The sequence below is a fragment of the Syzygium oleosum genome, unplaced genomic scaffold (genome assembly GCF_021117445.2).
Source record: "Syzygium oleosum isolate NSW1041296 unplaced genomic scaffold, Sole_v2.1 Sole_v2.01, whole genome shotgun sequence".
Classification (NCBI taxonomy): domain Eukaryota; kingdom Viridiplantae; phylum Streptophyta; class Magnoliopsida; order Myrtales; family Myrtaceae; genus Syzygium; species Syzygium oleosum.
The window spans coordinates 4,768,202-4,788,449 of NW_026607485.1; the positions used below are offsets into that span (position 1 = coordinate 4,768,202).

General features: G+C 38.6%; 2 protein-coding genes across 2 annotated transcripts; both read right to left on the reverse strand.

The window, feature by feature from the left end:
• Positions 1-915: 915 nt before the first annotated feature.
• On the reverse strand, positions 916-3,042 carry LOC115684767 (CBL-interacting protein kinase 5). The gene has a single exon (XM_030609641.2). The coding sequence runs from the start codon at positions 2,454-2,456 to the stop codon at positions 1,098-1,100; it is 1,359 nt and encodes a 452-aa protein (XP_030465501.2). The 5' UTR covers positions 2,457-3,042; the 3' UTR covers positions 916-1,097.
• Positions 3,043-7,793: 4,751 nt separating this feature from the next.
• On the reverse strand, positions 7,794-19,842 carry LOC115684760 (E3 ubiquitin-protein ligase BRE1-like 1). Its single transcript, XM_030609628.2, has 19 exons — positions 19,660-19,842; positions 19,392-19,553; positions 19,162-19,258; positions 18,675-18,905; positions 18,392-18,553; positions 15,105-15,298; positions 14,939-15,022; positions 14,739-14,858; positions 14,461-14,647; positions 14,205-14,365; positions 14,053-14,124; positions 12,931-13,007; positions 11,845-12,039; positions 11,158-11,230; positions 10,889-10,975; positions 9,265-9,402; positions 8,976-9,178; positions 8,736-8,898; positions 7,794-8,350 (listed from the first exon to the last, which is right to left on the reverse strand). Exons 1-19 carry the CDS (start codon positions 19,684-19,686, stop codon positions 8,219-8,221), a joined length of 2,565 nt encoding a protein of 854 aa, XP_030465488.2. The 5' UTR covers positions 19,687-19,842; the 3' UTR covers positions 7,794-8,218.
• Between the last annotated feature and the right edge of the window lie 406 nt (positions 19,843-20,248).

The window sequence follows — 20,248 nt, forward strand, 5'->3', positions numbered from 1 at the left end:
AGCTTACTACTTTAGGAGAAATATGAATCCTCCAACAAATTCCTTGTTTAAAATCATTTATGTGCAGACCCTCTGAAAATCTATGATTTTTCCCCTCAGAATGCGCAATACTGAAATGGCATAAACAGTGACTGTAACCATCGTCACAAAAAATGCCAAGAGAGGATTTCTAGAGAAGTTTAGTACTTACTTTCCTTCCATACTTATGGTACAAAATGGGAGTGACTTTCAATCTCAGGACCAGTCAAGCTTCATATGGGAATAACTGGGTGACATTTGCCCTGGGATAAATGAATAATTTTTTTATTAAATTAGGACTACAATTCAAAAAAAGTTAAAAGAAAGGAGTGCCGTTCGTAGGACGATTTCTTGAATGCAATATATTTTCAATCTATCACCCGAGTGCCATAAGTTTTCAATTTATCACTTAAGTGCCATAACTATTTAAAAAAACGTTCATTTGAATGTCATGACTTTTAAAAACATTCACCACTAGTGTTGGAAATATGATGTGGCATGACATTTGAGGTGAACGTTTTTTTAGAAGTTATGGTATTTGATTGATCGATTAAAAAGTTATGGCACTCAAATGAAAGTCGTACGAAAGTTATGCCACTCAAGTAACCTATGAAAAGTTATGTCATACCACTCAAGTGACCGATGCAAAGTTATGGCGCTCAAGTGAGTACTATTTGAAAGTTATGACACTTATGATGTCTTTTTCCTGTAAAAGAAATATCATTATTTCCAAATCACAATCAATAACTTTTAACAAGTGCCTTGAGACATTTTTCTTTAAGAAGAAACATCTTACAAAGACAATTACTTAAGCTGACAACAAGTGAAAGCATATATAATCATAAGTTTCATAAACTTGGGTGTTGGACCTTAAAAAGCCCCCTGGTGTTTGGCCCCTATAATAAAGCCCTTTTGTGATTATAATATACACAAAAATTAAGTAGACAGAGAGATACAACTTCTCAATTTTCCCCGTTACAGCAACTAATTAGCTCAACTGAATAGGAGGTACGTTAATTTCTCTGACCCAAGCAAAAACCAAAAAGAGGAAAAGGAAAAAAAGAAGAAAAATTCAAAACCTAAGCAGGTTGAGACTGATGTGGCATACTTCCATGCCAAACCCACACAACATCCTTTAAGGAAGGCTTCAAGTCCTGGTCACAAAACTCCTTGTACTCCAATGTGTCCCCTGCTGCCTTCTTCACTTCCACAACTGAAAAGCTTGGAGTGACCTCAAAGAACTCCGCATCTATGGCGAGCTGCCCTTTCCTCCCTTCCTTGTTCCCTTGCAGCTTCACCACCCCGTTGTTCGTCTCAAACTTGAATTGCTCCGTGGACGCCAGCTCCTCGAACTTGGACATGATTGCCGACACCGGCTTGGTGCTCGTGAACCGTGCCTCGGGCCTCTGGTTTGCATACTGCTCGAACAGGTTGGACAGGTCGAATCCTTGTGAGAGGGATATAATGTCGAATGCGTTGAAGCTGGTTGGCTTGAGAGGGCTCGTTGGCGGTTTTTCCGCAGCCGCTTCCTCTTTGGGATCTGGTTCTGACTGCTCGAATGCGGCCTGGATGTCCTTGATTGTTGCACTGCTATCGACCCGAGGGGACAGCGGGGGCTCGAACCGCTTGAACCCCTTCTTGAACCAATTGTTGTCCATGATTTTGACTACACCGATCCTTGTGTTGGGGTTAGGGTCAAGAATTTTGGAGAGCAGCTTCCTGACTTCATGAGGGAACCATTGAGGGCACTTGAAGTCCCCCTTGCTAATCTTCCTATACATCTCCATGAGGTTGGCATCATGGAATGGAAGATACCCCGCCATGAGGACGAACAACACGACGCCACACGACCAGATGTCGGCCTTGGCCCCGTCGTAGCCCTTCTTGTTGATGACCTCCGGGGCCACGTAGGCTGGGGTCCCGCATGTCGTGTGGAGCAGCCCATCCTGCCTCTGTGATTCACACAGCGCGCTCAGCCCGAAGTCGGACACCTTCAGGTTGCCATTCTCGTCGAGGAGGAGGTTCTCGGGCTTGATGTCACGGTGGTAGACCCCTCGGCTGTGGCAAAAGTCAACCGCCTCGATCAATTGCTGGAAGTATTTCCGGGCCAAGTCCTCCTTGAGCTTCCCCTTGGCCACCTTGTTGAAGAGTTCGCCGCCTTTGACGTACTCCATCGCAAAGTAGATCTTGGTCTTGCTTGCCATGACCTCATAGAGCTGCACGACATTGGGATGCCTCACGAGGCGCATCACGGAGATCTCGCGCTTGATCTGGTCGATCAGGCCGACTCTGAGCACCTTCTCCTTGTCAATGATCTTGATCGCCACGTTCTGCCCGGTCTTCAGGTTCCGCCCATGGTAGACCTTCGCGAACGTGCCCTGGCCTAGCAACCGCCCGAGCTCGTACCGATGCAACAATGTTGCACCCCTCTTCTCCATCCTCTCTCTCCCTCTTCTCCCTCCCAATCTAAGACCCAGTTAGAAGATGAAACCAATGACAGGACGAGGATCTATTGAATTGGAACACAAACCACTTTCCTGGCTCCATTGTGATGTCTCTCCTTCATCCAGGACAAGGAGAATCACCAGATAATTTCCAGGAAAAATGGTGAGGGAAACGGAAAATTGGAGGGACCAAGGGGCATCAAACCTTGCCAAAAGGCAGGGTTCAGAGACGATCTTTATTTATTTCTTTGAAGAAGCTAGGAACACAATTTCTTGTGGACAGGATACCAGACTTGTCAACAGATCGAAACCTAAAATTAGCAAATTTTGGGTGCTCCTTCCACTGAAAATTATTGGATGGCTTTTCAGGTTTCTATATATAGCAATCGATGGCTATTAATTTACTTGCAGTGTTGGCTTTCATAACTTCTAGGAAATTTTAAGCTTATCCCCACAATTCCCCCCAAAAAAGGAAAAAAAAAAAAAGAAAACGAAATCAAGTCACCAATGCACAGGCAACATCTGGATAGGACTTGGAAGCTGACACATTTTGAGAAGTAGAATATAAGTGGGGGTGGAGAAGAGTTTTGGAAATGCCTATTCCTATCACACAGACTAGAATATCGACAGAAAACACCAAATTTAAGCAAAAGGGAAAAAAGAGAGAGAATAATAAACTAAGAATTTGAAGAAAATAAAGAGTGTCCACTAAACCTGCCAGTTTCGTGTAAAATTGCACTGAGTTTTCACAAAAAAGCAAGCAGACTCATGGACTACAGAAGTTCAATAACGGCTTTAGGATCTGATTGCACTGACCGAAGTACTTGATTGCATTTTTTCGGCAAATTTCAAGTTGACCGCACTATTTAAAAGCTTTAGAACTTCATTGCTCTTTTTCCACAAATTTTAGAATTTTTAATGCACGTATCCTATCTTTTTATATTTAATTTTTCTTATAGACGCATGGTGATACCGGATAATGTGTGGCCCGAATTCCATGGAGTGTGTCAAAGAGAGAATAGTTGGAGAATATAAGTTAATATCGATTCTTGAATTATCGATATCCACTATTTGTATGGCTTTGTAAGGTGACAATCAGCTTATTGGGTCTTCGAAACTTCGGTGTCATGGTATCTATAGTGTGGTGTGCAAGTTGACTAGAAACCTCTAATGACTAAATTAAGAGGACACATTTGTCGAAATTCGCTAAATTATATGTGGGTGTTTGGGAAATTTGACGTATCAATCAAGTACATATTGGGGATGCAATGAGTTCTTATTTCCAATAAATCGAATTTTTTCTTTTATTTCAGTATTTTGGCCTGATAATAATATCTAGTAAGCTCCTCCTAATGCTCCCAGAAAGATCCACACGGCCGTGGATTGGCGGCAGAGATTCTCCAACACAGCCTACCCTCAATGAGTCATTGTGTGTTAAATGACAAGACCAAATTGATGTCGCTTTCCTTAGTAGGTTCGAACCAACCCCACCAGCGGCTGGACCACGCTGGGTCATGTTCTCATCAATGGGGCGGTGCCAGGTGGCGCGCCGTGTGGCTGGCCAACCTCGTGGTGGGCGTGTGGTAGCTCTCGGAAATTGGAGCCACAAGTTTAGGTTGATCATTGAGGTTTGGATTCTGGTGATGTATCGATTTCAGGAAGGTTGGGTCCCAATCCATGTGCAGCGCTGGACACTAAGGGCGCGTTTGGTAACGTTTTTGTTTCTGAAATTAAATTCTTTTTAGAAATAGTTTTTTCTATTTCTATTTCCTGGATGAGTTTTTGAGCAAAAGAATGCGGTTGGTAGGCTACAAAATTTCTATTTACCGGAATAGAAAAAAACGAGAAATGTGTTTGAGTACAACAAAAAAATTTCTATTCCCAATTTTTTGCATTCAAATTTATGTCTTTTATTTAACTATAAGTACAAGTTATAAGTGAAAAAAATCAATAAGCATGGTTTATTGGTTTGTCTAATCCTTTTCAGGGGTTTAAAACCCTTTTTTAATCCATAAACTAAGGAATCTTCAAAAAAGTGTTTGGGCAATGAAAAGAAAAAATTAAAATTTCATTCAAATCTAATCTTTATTAATAAGTGTGGTGGTCTAATCCTTTAAGGTATTCCTAAACTAAACTTAATGATTTTGTAAATTTTTTTTATTTTTTGGGGTAAGATTTATTAAAATTTTTTACTTTCCCTAAATTTGTTTCTTTTTATTTTCCAGAAACTTTTTTATGAAATTTTTTTAAAATTTTTCAATTTCGGAATTTTGCAAATTTTTTGGGTTTTCTGAGTTTTTCTTATTTTTATGGATTTTTTGAGAATTTTTATGATTTTTATGAATTTTTGGATTTTTTTAATTTTCTAATTTTTTTAGGGATTTTTCTGAAATTTTTCTAATTTTTATGAATTTTCGGAATTTTTTAATTTATTCTAAGCCATTTTGTGAATTTTTTATTTTTTTTTTTTTTTGGCGAAAAGTTTATTAAAATTTTTTACTTTCCCAAAATCTCTCTTTTTATTTTCCAGAAACTTTTTTATGAATTTTTTTAATTTTTTCAGTTTCAGAATTTTGCAAATTTGTATGGGTTTTCTGAGTTTTCCTGATTTTTATGGATTTTCTGAGAATTTTTCTGATTTTTATGAATTTTTGGAATTTTGGGAATTTTTTAAATTTTTAAATTTTTTATGAATTTTTTTTATTATTCCGCAGGAATGGACCGGACCGGTGCTTTGAGATAGTCTACAGACGATGGAGGATGGAGGAGGAGCGAGGCGCGCGGCTTGAGGACCGGACCTTTCTATTTTTTTTTGTTTAAGGAAAAAGAAAAAGAAGTAGAAAAAATCTACTTCTTATTTTTGTTCCAAATCTATTTATTGGCCATTTTTCTATTCCAGGAAATAGAAAAATAAAATGCGTTCTTCAAACAGATTTTTTTGTGCTTTTTTGTTCCAGGGGAACAGAAGAACAAAAAAAATAGAGAAGTAGAAACGTTACCAAACACACCTAACCAGTCCTGAGTCTCAGTTGCAATGTCCGGCTTGGAGCAATCCTATCTTCTATGCGTCTAGTTTTTGACTCCTCTTTTTAGCTTTGTTTGGTTTGGCTAATCATCATGAGAAGGAGATTGGATGGGGGTCATGCCAGAATTGTATGTGAAGTCTTCATGTGCAGAGGAGTCTCTTTTCGTCATCTCTCTCGCACGAAAGTTTGATGTGCAAGTTTTGTTAACGAGTGTCGTGAGAGTACCAGAAAAGATGATAAGAATGCTTCTCGATGTGTGTCGAAACTTATTTAATGTTTGTTGAGACATTTTTCTCTCATGCAACGAAACTGTCTTGATGAGTAATATTCGCCATCAAGTGATCCGCACCTTGTGTGGCTATACCCGAATATTTCTTTTAGGAGAAGAGCTCATATGGATCAATCGAGTCATTACAAATTGTATCAAAGTAACACTGATCGATCCGAGGAAGGGGGTAAGTGATCTCCGAGGCAAGTGTTTTGGACAAAGTGGGGCTCTTAGCATGGCTCAAGAATGACTATGGGAGACGAATGAATCTAGTAGTACATCGTAGGAGAGCGTTGGACAATACGGGCCAACGATGACAAGGATGTCGACACTTTAAGTGGGGGAGTGACACCACAAATCCCAATGAAACGAGGTGCATCATAAGTATTGTTGATCGTGAAATGATCACTACCCTTTTTTTTTGTCAAAAAATGATTACTACCTAGTAGTTATACCTTGTTATTTTTTTAAGACTTGTCCCATGCGGATTGGGCCGGATTATTCCAAATGATTTTGAGGTTTACCTTATGTCAAACAGGTTGTATTGAGCGCGCGCACACAAAGACACACGCACCCAAAGACACGGAGTTGGTTAGAATCTATAGATGCACCGTGTTTAGTTTTTTGGGTTATTATCACAGAAAATCCTAAACTGGTACACATATAATGAATTTATCAAAAACTAATATTTTAACCATTAAAAACTCCAAATTGGTATGCTTGTGATAAATTTACCCTCCGTTAGTTTCCGTTAAATTTTATTGTCAAATTGCTTAGTTAGATGACATATGGAAGTTGACAAACGTATCAGTATGGGATTTTACCCTCCATTTGTCCCAAGTGTATTAGTTTGTGATTTTTTTTATATTAATTCAATTTAATGGAGGGTACATTTGTCATAAATATACCAGTTTGTGGTTTTTTGTGGTCAAAAAATGAGTTTGGGATAAATTTGTCACAGGTATACCAGTTTGAGGTTTTTCGTGGTATTAACCCAAGTTTTTTTTAGGTTTTAGTGTCTATGTCATTTGATCCTCTTTTATTTTGTTCAATCTAAGTCCTTGATTTGTACAATTTGGTCCTCTAGATTAAATCCTCTAACTTTCTCAACCAAACCGTCAAATGATAGCAAAATTAGCAAACAAACTGGAAAGAAAACACTAAATTTGACAGTATTAGTTGCAATCGGAATATGAAGCGATTGACTGCTCAAAAATTAAGAAATTCCGAGAACTTGATTGCACAAAGTAAAACTTAAGGGACCAAATCACAAAAAATGAGAAAGATGGAAGACTAGATTGCACAAAATGAAAGATAGAAGGCCAAATCACACAACTCAAGCTAGAGCTGTATTTTTTTTTTTATTTGGGTCTATCCTACACTAGCTTTTCTCTCTCTCTTAGACTTTTCCCATATTTCTTTGCAGAGCGTGCGAGTCAAAATTCATACAAAAAATTCTAGAACTAGAGCTGTATTTAATCGCATATAACTCTAGCCCTCTATATATTCATAAGAAAAGATTAATCAAGTCACCATGGGAATAACTACATAGGAATACACGTAGCATTGACTCTTGCCTTGCCGACCCCTGAATTGCCACGTTGAAAATCGCCAAAAATTGACCAGAAGTACTAAATTTGAATATCGCGCATGTTTAGGACTAAATTGGAAAAATTTAAAAGTTTAAAACTACATTGATATCCGTAATCTTATAAAACAAGGACCGTCTAACAACCTAAGAATGTTCCGACCAAAAAAAGAACACGACCTATGCATTCTCATGATAGATCTCTGCATAGTCCTCCAAATGGAGCCCTTCATTTCTTGGGTTGTTTTGCTTGCCCATGAAATGGCTATAAACTTGTGATATTTATCTTTTTCTCCAAGGCTAATTCATGACATTACCACCTTCCATCTTACATTTAAACCATATTCTTTAAACTTATTTCTTCTCATCAAATGTGTCCAATTTACATTGAAATCGTCAAAACTATTCAATGCAGCATACCAAAAAATTTACCCATCCAGACTCAGAAATTTTCAACATGAATGATTTATTGTTGATGAATAGTCCCAAGTCATGTCCATAAAAGTTTTTCCTCCAAATAATGCTATATATGAGAACAAAGGGAAGGGAATTGAATCTACAATTGACAATGATGAATGTACTATCCCTTCCTCTCTCTCCAACACGCCTGTTTCTGCTCTGTTGTCGATGACTACACATTGCAATAGTCGAATTAATCCCCCATTATAAAAAGTGAATGTGCTCAAGGAAGCAAAAGAAGCAATGGTGCTCGGCAAGAATGAGCAATTTAGCAGTCAGAAAGATATCTACAAGAACTTGCCTAAAGAAAAAGACAAGTGACAAGCAAACTTCTGGTATCCCCTTCTTGGGTATTCAAGCGGTTTCAGATCATTCACTACAGAAGTCTTTGCGGCACAAGTCTCCCAATGCTGCGTCAGAAATAAACAGGCTTGACGTCGTTAGGCCCGAAACTAGCCCCACAGGATGGGCATTTGCGAGGACGAGTTTCTGTTAAGTTCTGAATGCAGGTGTTACAGAATAGGTGATAGCATTTCGTGATGACAACCTGAGGATTTAAAAGCAAATATCAAGCGTAAGATTTCAAGTTATCGTATATCAGATGCAGCAGGATATGGGTTGGAACTTCCTGCACCAAAAGAAGACGACAAACTCTTTTTTCGGCATATCCCACTCTTAGAGCGAACATATAGAGTTAGCATACTCTAGAGTCTAGAGATGGGGGTAGATTGACGAAACACTCTCTTCCAGGTACTTATCAAAGCAAATGTAAGAGTACAGAGATTATAAAGATTGATACGTACACTGTCGTGGCAGATTAGATCTACAAATTTTTCAGTAAGAGACTAAGAGTCATATACTTCTAACTTTTTTCCCCTCGTAAACATGTCAGCTGGATTATTCTTCATTGCGATTATGAACAAAATATTTACCTCTTTAGGCCGGTCATGGCATATACTGCACTTAAGGATTTCCTGGTATCCTCTGAGTTCCTCTTGAAGCTTTTCCACAACTGGGGTCACTACCTGTGCTTGAAGATGTATAGCCTTGCTCCTGACTACTTCTAATTCTTCCTCTAGTCTCTTCTTGTTGAACCTGATGTTGCCACCATAAAATGGGTTTAAGATAACCAGCATGCTGAAAAAGATGATGAACACAGTGCTGTTCGTTACCGTTCCCTTTCAAGCTCCGCCTGAAGCTCTCCCGCAGTCCCTCGACTTTTGTCAACTTTAAATTGAAGCTCCTCCAGCGACTCCCTTATTTGGTGAGACAGTCTTCTAACATCTGACAATCTCTTTTGGGTATTATCCAGGGCATTTGAGCCTTGCAATCGATCCTCTGCAAGTTTCTGTACCTTTTCCGTACACATACTCAACTGCAAAATAGGCATCCTTAGATTATTTGATCATATGATGCATGCCCCCACAAGTGGAACGCCACTGTAAATGCTTGAAGAAGTACCTGATCTTCTACCCTCACAACCTTCATGTTCAAAAAATCAACAGATGCATTGGCCAACTGAATCTCCCTCGCTAAAGTTTGCTTTTCTGCCAATAGAGAATCTCTCACTTGCCGTGCCTTAACACCTTCCAACACAAGCTAAAATCAACCAGAAAACAAGACAGAATTAGAGCTTGTATAAAGACGAGTATTCACTCAATAATTATTTGAAGCTGATCAGGAATATATAGTTGAAAAAAAACAAAAAGAACAGGAACGCATAGGCTTATAGCCTTATATGACATTGTACATATTTGTGGCAAGTTTAAATTCTCAGCTTCAGCTTACAGTCAAATGAGATCAATGTTCAGCGCATTATTACGCTGATCAGATAAGGGATAAAGATGTTAATTTTATCGTTTTGTCATGGTGGGCTGATCTATCATATGCTAAGATGGACCAAAAGGCTTCTTCAGCATGTTTGGCTGCATGGAAGCTTTGCAGACAGAGTACCGAGTCCATGCAAGATAATTATTTCCATCTAAGTTCCTCTTCCTATTGCTACAATGCCTCATATCATACAAAGCAGATGAAGATTTCTAGGCCACAAAGAGAAAGAATGCTGACTGAATAAGGATCTTCCAAGCAGGCGAGTATCAAGCACTATTCCTAATGCAGCCAAACACACAGCAGAGGAAAAAAAAAACATCGAAATGGCTGTTTTCCAAGTAGAAGATATCAGGTCCCATGAATGACCGGTAATTATTTATTCCGAGTCCCCATGAACTTTTTAGTAGTTATATGACAGCTAAAGATGAGTCTGGGATAGTTCCAGCTTTCACAAAGAGCATTGGAAGCACGTGCTATGAGTAAAAGTAGTTCACAATTTGATAATCTCTTTTCAACAAAAGGCAATCTGCTGCTTAAATCCATTAAAAGACGAAATTTGTAGTCAAATGGCAAGACCAATCTGGAATAACTTCCACAACTTTACCAAGATTTCGCAAAAAGTAAATCTAAGGTAACTACGAAATGCATTACAGAATGAGTTATTATCTTCATCGAAGAATAATTAACTTACGAGTGCCACCCAAGAAACTCACAGGCTAGCAGCTACTGAGCACCATCTAAACTGCCATTAGTGGTGGACTGATAGTAGAGCAGAATGTGCCACTTAAATAGGCTAGCCTTCTAAACTAATTTGTTGCATAGAATCACCAGTAGAGATTCATGATTCATGAAAGAAACATGACAGCAGGTTTGGACATTGTATTTGTCTGTGCTCAGGTTTGACCCGGAAATTCATTGTCTGTACTTAGATTACTCGATTATTTTGAGGTTTCACACATGCAACATCAATTATTCCCTCCGTCCCCAACGTAGTCCATCAATGACGCCCTGGTTATGCCAAACACAACTCTGTCTCAACTAATCAAAGTCATCAAACAACCACATGATTATTGAAAGTGTCCCACCAGATAAGAGGAGTGAATCCTTTATTTATAAGTGAGGATCACTTTACGAACAAGCATGCAAGTTAACTAACACTTAAAATATCAATTCATGATTAAAAAATGCAGGAAAAATACAAGCCACGGAAGTGTGCAAGGGACATAACACACAGAACTTCAGACAGATTATTCACCTTTATATTGTAGTCATCTCTCTCGGCAATCTGCTGCAACAAATGCTGGTTTTGATTTTGCATATCATCATACTCCTGTCCAATTGACTGAGGAAGAGAAAATCTCAGACCAACAAAAAACTAAAATAAAAGTAATCATTACTGGGTACACTCGGTGCAAGTGAGACCCACCTAACCCAGGGATCACACACACCAAGTGCTTGCATCTTGTGTATAGTAACATTTTTCAAGAAAAATATCAATTTCTAATTCAGCAAAATGAACTTAACCTCGATTTCTGATAAATATGCCTCATTTTCTTCATTTTTGGACTTCAATACATCAGCAAGCTGAGAAATCTCCCTGAAACCATGACATCCACATTACAAATTATCATATTCAACTGGGACATTATCATTTGAAATAACTAAAGCAAGATCTTAGACGGAGTTGCAGATGATGTAGACCTAACAAATGGTCATAGTTGGTGCAAAAGAAAGGTAAAATCTACTTAAGGTTCGACAAGAAGAATTTTTTGTTGGGAATGTTCAGCATGCAATCACCCATAGCCCTAAAATCTGAGACATATCTGAGGCTTGTTCAACTGTACAGTAACCATCTGAATACGCAGACATGTCTTTATACAACTTTCCGGTTTTATTAGGTAGTCACAGAAGATGCATAAACACGCTTTAGTATGAAGATAATTACTCGGGTTATATTTCTCAGAACCCTGTACCCTAGTTGAGCTTCAGGAGGATTGATGCAAATAATCATGACAACCATATTGACACGTTATTTCAGTAAGACAAAACATCAGTACTACAGCAAGCACCTCAGAATAAATCTGAAGGTTGACTATGTACCGATAACACAATTGTCATAATCAGACAATCATGTAAGACAAAGCAGATGATTGGGAATTCAGGTGGTACTAGCAAGATAAACAAGTGTTCCACTACACCAACAAGCAAAACCTTTTGGAAGCTTCTAATTTCTGTCTCAGATCAGCAATTTCAGCCTCTGCAGCAGCAAGCGTCTGCTGGGACAATGCCTCAGCTTCAATTGCAGTCTTGACTCGTAGTTCTAATTGGTGCTCATTTAGAGAGGACTTCAGGCTCTCAACTTGAGCCCATGCCTTGTATTCTGAATCCCTGGCTTCTTCTACTACCCTGCAGCAAAATAAAAATATTAACGCATCAGATGCTATCTGGAAGCAGTAGCGAAGCAAGTGTCAGTGGGTGCAACAAATTCAGGATAAACAAGCTTGTAAGAGTGAATTTTTCAAATATAATTCTGCTTTTTTCACCATGAGGGTTCTTTGTCCTTTGTGTCCTCTACTGTTTGTGCCAAAGAACTAAAGATAAAAATTAATAGTCAGCTTTAACCTTTTTCAACATTACTATGTCATCTTATTTCCCCTTTTCCTTGTATTTATTCAGTTTTAGGCTTGAGCGGGTTTATTAATACTTAGCTTGGGGCCTCTTTGTTCATGTCAAATCAATTTTTGTTTTTTAAGATTAGCATGTAAGAAAATGGTTAAAGATTGTAATATAGTCATGTGGTTTCCAAACCCAAAATTGTGTAGGTTCAACTTAATCAATCGAGGAATTTCTGTAATTATGGCTAACAAAGTGTTTGAGTGGTGTCGATTCAAGGAACTGCCTATCTACAAGCACAGACAATTTACGGTCTAGCACTTCCAGTAACTAATAGCTGAAGCTGCTCAGTAGGCACTCCTTTTTGAAACTTGGCAGAAGAAAAAAAGGAGGACACTGCTTAAACTACAAATGCAAACCCAACTCACATATGAACCATTCCTCACATAAATTATCATACATACTTTTGAAACAATAAAGAAAAGAGAAGAAAATATATGAAGTTGAACATTTGATGCAAAATACCTATTTAAATGCTGACTCAATTCATCATAATAATGAGAATGGAGAATGAACAAAGAAATCTTAAAGATAAAATTAGTTGTAGTGTTGCAGATTAAAGAAGTCCAATGCACATATATGCAATGAAACAGAAAAGAGATGTTTGCCCTGTAAATTCTTAACCTTGAATCAGTGGATTCACGTCTATACATTTCCAAAATTAGCTTCAGCTCCAGAATACTTCCCTCCAAATCTTGGACCTGCAATGAGATTAGATGCATACAGACTGTTCAAAATTCATATTTCAGAGTAACATTGAAGAAATGCAAATTTATGGTACTATGCAGTAATGATGACTATTTTCTCCAAGAGGCTTTTTTTCTGCAGGAGGTTAGCCAAGTCACCTATGTGCTCGCCTTTGTAAATCAAAGACATTTGCATGAAGATATGATCAGCTAATATCAAAACTTCAGATTTTCCCTTTCAGTAAACTGCACTTCCAGCAGTCACCAGTGAAGCAGAAACCCTATCTCTGGCAATATTTTTTGGCAGAGAGTTCATTCATAAGATGAAGGCATAGCACAATCCTTAAGAAACACAGTTATTGCCGCATCAACATCACAAGGGTGACATAAAAGGGGAAAAGTCATGCAACAGTTGAATGGAATCAACTCACCACCTAGACTGACTCATGAACGCCTTCCATTTGGTGGCAGGGTTAAAATAGTGACTGAGTTTCCCCAATTATATCACAGGTCAATACTTTTCAAGAGCCTTCTAATTAAGCAAAACAAGTTCCCCAATTGTCCCAGTTGGGAGTAAGGCAGAACTATCACTTGCTTGCTGATAATTAATTTGATAATAAATGTTAGCAATGTTCCAAGGCACAATATGAAGGGCCTGTTTCTTAACACTTACAAATAAGCAAAAATTACTTCTTTTACCCGCCAAAATTTTAAATATTATCCAAATTCCAGAAGGATATAAAAAATTATATGTGAATCTTTGTATCAACAATTAACTGTTGTAAAAATTTCAGGAGTTTTGAATTTAAAAAAAGTCAAAGTGTGTGAGGTACAAAATTTAGATTAAGCAAAAAGAAAAAAACTAAAAGTTCATTTAGACAGACCTGATGTAAATGACCATCAGATTGATTTGACTATTAGATGCTTCTTTGCCAATTGGGAGATGAAAAAAAAAATTTCTCAAATGTCCAGTAGTTTGGGGGCATAACCAGTGAGAGAAAGAAAAGGAAAAACAGTAACATAAGTAAACACAGAGTGAAAGAACAAAGAAGCACCATACCACAGTTTTCAGCTTTTCTATTTCAGCAACTTCACTAGCAGATGTCTCGGATAATCTTTCACATTCTTTTACCTGTTTGAAAAGATAGAACAATTTTTAGCACCCCTGCTGCATCAAACAGAATTTAGAAATAATGCAAATATGATAACTACCATCCTGTCAAGAGCACGAGAAAAACACTGCACATCAGCTCGAAGCGAATGAATGTTCAGTGCAGCCTCTTTGTACTTGCTCAATTCACTTTGCATAGCTCCCATTTCTTCTGGGAATGAAGAGACCAAGGCTCTGAAGTCATTGACAATCTCTTGTCTTCCTAAAAGGGCCATATAAAAAGAACTAGGGTGAGTCCATAAGTTCACATTATATACAGCACCATAGATCAAGATGACATGTGAGATCATCAACAACCTGCTTCTTTTGATGCCTCTTTCAGTTTAGTTTCAATAATGTTTTTATCCTCCATCTGCTTTTTTACTTCTGTCTCCAGCTCGATCATCCGAGAATCAGCAACTGCAGAACATCTTTTGTAAGCTTCAATTATGTCGGTTTTTATACTCAATTCCACTTCTCTCCAGAAAAGACCCCCTCTCTCCATCTGCAATTTCCGATAAGAAAGGTACAATAAGTACTGCAAACAAATTCTTGCGTAAAAACAATACACAATGGAGAAGAAATTAGTTTACAACCTGCAGTTTCTCGAACAAGGCCTGATAGCGCAAAACTTCTGATTTAGATATCTCCAATTGGTCTTTCAAGGAGATGAAGGTTTGAGATGAGGAAATGCACTTCAAGTTCTTTATCTTGTTCTACCCATACAAACACAATACTTGAGAAATTCTTTAGACAGAAAAAAGGAATTTCACTTGGGATTGATGTAGAAGCTGACCTGCAATGTTGGTAGCTGTTGCAGTATCTTCACTCGTTCTTCATAAAGGGCTTTTAACTCTTCCAGTCGAGATGCTGCTTGGTCCTGACAAGCTTCAGTCACGTCAGCTACTCAGCAATTCAAATTAAGCTAGAAGACTCAGAAAAAAAGAAAGAAAGTAGCCAACCTGTAGCTCCTTGAGCACTGACTCCATTTCTTGAAGATCCCTCTGTTTATCTCTAACTTTGTCACTTGGAGTATGCTTATTTCCAAAGTTCAAAACAGGGAAAGAGACCCCTCTTATTGAATCCTTTGTAACTTTAAGAGTGGCCAGCTTACTATGGCTTTCTTCCAACTCAGAAACGGTGCTCTCCAATTCCACTGCATAAAAGAAGGTTAATAACCAAAGCATGAGATTCATGTGAATCTTTTTATCGATTCTTATGAAATAGAAAAACACAATATAAAACCCTATAAACTAGAACAAAGTCAATCAGATGAGAATTTAGCTATTACACAAGCTTAATGTTTTGTTCAGCAAGAAAGCACATCAGGAAAACAGTTAGGGGCCTCGTTAATCCCCCAATCTTCTGGACAAGGGGAAGTTGTAGTGAAAATGCTATTTGTTGCTAATTGTTTTCAAGCTTCATTTAAGTTTTGTCATCATCAAAAGGATAAAAATACCAATCCCCTGTATTTTAACAATGACGACACCCTCAGCTACTAAGATTGCTTCACATGTGTCTAAGCTATATTAGTGACTAGAAAGTGTTCTATCTACTGCAGATCAGAACAACCGGAAGGCATTGGGAAGTACTAGTGACAAGTTGAGTAATGATTTCAATGAAAACTAGATATTCATCAGAAAAAGCAGGCTGCAGATTCAGAATTCGGAAGTCCCATGTTTATAAAACAGGAGAGCAAATTGAAAACAGAAGATCCAAATAATTAATGACAGGAGACTCTCCAAATGTAACAGGAAGCCCACATAAAGGTCTCAAACTTAAATTCTCCACTGGACAACTTTAAGACAACCAAAATTCGAAGATCCAACACTTGAACTGAGCAGTGACAAAAACCAAAAAGAAAATATCCTAGAGATTAGCGTTGCCAGATTTTCACTTAGGTACAAATAAATGACAATATACTCATCAGAATGAAATCAAGATCCACCAAAACTTGCAATCCACATTGAGATACTCTTATGGAACACAATCTAATCTCATTACTTGCTAGTATGATAAAGATTGGGACACCACGTAAACAAATTCCAGAGAGCAGTAACCTAGTGATCCTTTCAAGGCCTTGGCCTCCTCTAAGCAATTCGCTCCTTACTATGTCCTTCCTCGTCTCGGGGTCTCCACCCGGTAGGAACTAGATCACCCCATGAATTTGTAATGCAACCCACGGGACTGATCAAATTGACATTTTTAAGCTTATTAATTTACTGAGCTTTGCTGAAGAGGAACTGTTGCAACAATTCATAGCTCAAATAAGAGTCCTAAATCAATTAGAATTCTTCTCTGAATTAAATATATAGTCTTATATGGTAGGATTCTAATTGTGGTAGAATTTCGAAAAGTTTCTACTTCCTAAATAAAGCAGATACTCATCTTCCTGATTCTGTTTAAGTAAGATTGTAGTTTTTTATTTAGGTTTCCCATTTCGACTAGCAGTAGCATTATTCGGAAAAGTTTATACGTACGGTTGTAACTCTTTCTTTTCAGTAGAGTCAATGAGTTACTGAGTTTTGCAAAAATCTTTGCTTTTTAATTGTGTGATGCAACTCTTTACTTAATTAGTTGGCATGTAGGACAACGAGTCCCCAAGTAACAAGCTCGCATTTATCTCGCGAACAATAACTCCAAACGACTATGTTTGTTTAGGCATCACACTTAGGATTTCTTAAGCATCACTAGCAAGAGAAGTATTGCATCATACACTTCAAAAGCAATAAAATTGCCAAATTTCAATAATCAACATCTACTATCGAGCCAAAAGAATTATACAGTATACGTGAACTCTTCTTAAATGCTACAACAAGTCAAATTATCATATTCCAAGTACAGACGAAAACTTAATGAAATTCAAATAAAACTCAAACCTTACTAGATAATACTGCTAATTCCCTAATCCTTTTAGAACTCCTATTTGAGTTGTTGGTCGATGCAACGACCCATCTTCACTGCAATTTGCAAATAGCATAAGTTTTTTTGGCCACAAACAACTTATATGATCTTCTGGGCTGCATCAGTCGATTGTAGAGGAGAGTTGGCCTCCTGGCCATCAACAAAGTTGAATAGTTTCCAAAGAGACAGATTCTGAAACCCAAGGAGAAAAGGTCTAGAACCTAAACCCGAACCCAATCCCCTTCCTTCTGTCCTCGCTCTCAAGGATCTATGTTTACCCTCTAGGAGTCAATATTGGTGTCAAGTTTGGTTCTGTTAGAAAGTCTAACCATAAAGCTTAAGGTGATGAGTGGGGAGAAGCTACATAAATCCAAGATCTATGGAAACCCCATAGACAAGTGACATAGGATACTTAACACCTCCTCTCATGTGCAAACCAAACTGAGAACGGAATGTGGAATTGATGAATGGGGAATCTCATTGGCGACATAAACTTGGGGCGGATCATGGCGCCGATATCATGTTAGAAAGTCCAACTTAAAAAATTAAGCTTATAAGGCCTATTGAAACCCCATAGACAAAGGATGTGGGATACTTCAATAGGCCCAACCACTATAAATCACTAATCCATTCTCTATTCTTATTTCTTCATGAATGTTTGCAGTTTTGATATTTGATATTTCTCCTGTTTGATTATCTATCCTAATTGATATTGCGTTTAGAACAAGCATACTTGATTAGCTTTTAGTTTTGTTTAGATTGAATTTCTTGAGTAGACAACCCAATTTAACTCTAAACACCCTACCTTTTATCTGTCCATGGAAATTTCTCAAGCCAACTAACAGATGCACCGTTATGTTCTTTTAAGTCATATAAGGTATCGACTAAGCAGAGAGCAAAAACTGCTGCAACACCCTCATAATCCAAACCTGGAGCTCATGAGATGCCTTTAACATGTTGTCTCTACCATAAACCTCTTGTCATTTTGAAATTTAATTCCATTTGAAGTCAAGAAAGGTTTGATTGTAAATCAACCTTTTAAATGGGTTGCTTTACCATGTCAATATCTACCCCATTTACCAAAAAAATCCTTCTTTGCGTAAAATTGATTCACCCCACAGTCCACCAAAATCAGGACAGGGCATATGACCAGCCAGGCATCACCTAAGTGGTGTGGTTTGAGATAGATATAAACGTAATGGTACTGTAATTACATAGCCAACAACTAAATAAGGAAAATAAACAGATAATCGGGAAACATATAACATAATGGAATACTAGATTTGCCATGTAATATCACATTTTCATCTGAATTAAATGTTCAAGCAAGAATTGCCATAAATACCTTTCAGACGCTTAAGCTCAGCTTTGTTTTTCGCATCAATATCTCGATGACTCTGCAACTCCCTTGCCAAAAGCCTGTGCTTCAAATGAAGTTCACCAAGCAACGCTCTCGAATTCTTCAATTGCACTGCCAAATCCACGGATGTCCTTTGTGTACAGGAATCTAGCAAAGGGAAGAAACCCGTGTCAACTTTATGGGGCTAGAGAAGTACAAGAATAAGGAAGACACTGACATACATACTCAGTGAAGAGCCAGAAAAACATCAAGAATACTTTATAAGTACCATCTTGGGGAAGTTCATCCAAAACAGCAGAATGCAGCCTCTCCTTCTCATGATAAAGGCCATCAATAGCAAATGCTATATTACGTAGTATTGTCTTCACAGTCTTCTCTGAAGCTATTTCTGGATCATCATGTGGATAATTTAAACAGCTATCCACGGAAGAACTTCCGGTCGCACCTGTCTCTGTGAGGCGGCTAAGAAGAATGTCCTCGAGCAACGGGTGATCCTCATCTAATAACAACATAAAAGACAACTTAACAAGTATCGAATAGAAGATCGCAGGCAGGAGAAATCAGGGGTCATAACTGGAGAAGAGAACCCTTCCCTAAGTCGCGCATTATTGCATTTCAAATTGCTTTATATGCACCGATAACAATGGACTACCGGAACGAAATTGCGAAAACATATCACCTAATTGCAACTGACAAACAAAATCATCCACCTCATCATCAATATAACCTTCACGGGACAAAGAAGTCATCCAAACCTTTCGAATTAGACGGGCTTTCGACATTCCGACCACCGGCGGCGCCGCCGCCCGCCTCTCTCACGCTGACCGAACACGATTCCAAATTACTAACCAGCTGTCACACAACGAAATGAAGCCCATCATCACATTCAAGAACCACAGCACAGCCCCACCCACCAAAACAAAAAAACAAAAAAACCAAGAACCCAAAATTCCTAAGCGAAAGAGAAGACAGACAGGGCAACAACCTCTTCCCAAGACCTTCCGACCACTTCGAGCCTGGCATCGTACCCAAGCTGCTGCTCCGTCAGCTGCGACAGCTTGCTCTCCAGACCGGCGTGCTCGACCTTCTGCGACTCCAACTTCTGCACCAGCTTCTGGTTCTGGTACTGAAGGACGGCGATGTCCCGCTGCACCGGAAATCCGGAGCACCACATTTTGAGCTCCGCGCGACAAACAGGCCAGAAACAAAAACACGATCAAGACGAAGCAGGCAATGGCGCAGCCGAGCGTTACCTTGAAATACAGCTCCGGCGACCCCATCAGAGCCGTAAGGACTGAAACTCGGAGGAGGAAGAAGAGCAGGAGGCGGCGGCGGCGGCGGCGGTGGCGGCGGTGGCGGAGGAGGAGGGAGGGAGGGAGAGAGAGAGAGATGAAGAGTATGATAAAGATTTCTCTTTTTCTACTATTCAACTTTCTAATATGTGCAAATTATTAATTACGGGAAGCTAGCTAAATCCGGAATAATTATACTCTATATCAATTTTAAAAAGGAAGGTAATTATTTTTCAGAAGGAGAAAAGTTGGCTCGATGTTATTATTTCCATTTCTCGCGCATTGTCATGAGTCGAGGTAACATTTGGGCTTTGTCGCCGGCTGGGCGACAGTGCACGGGTACAAAATTAGATCGGAGCGCGCGACACGATAAGGTATTGTTGCGCGTTGCATAAGACTTCTTGAAACCTACGTAAATTATAACCAATGAAATAACGGATCAATTTATAGATTTAATTACCATTGAAAGCGCGTATACATATAATTTGGACAATTATATAAATAGATGATAAAAACGTAAGTCGGGATCGTTACGACGAAGTCACTCGTA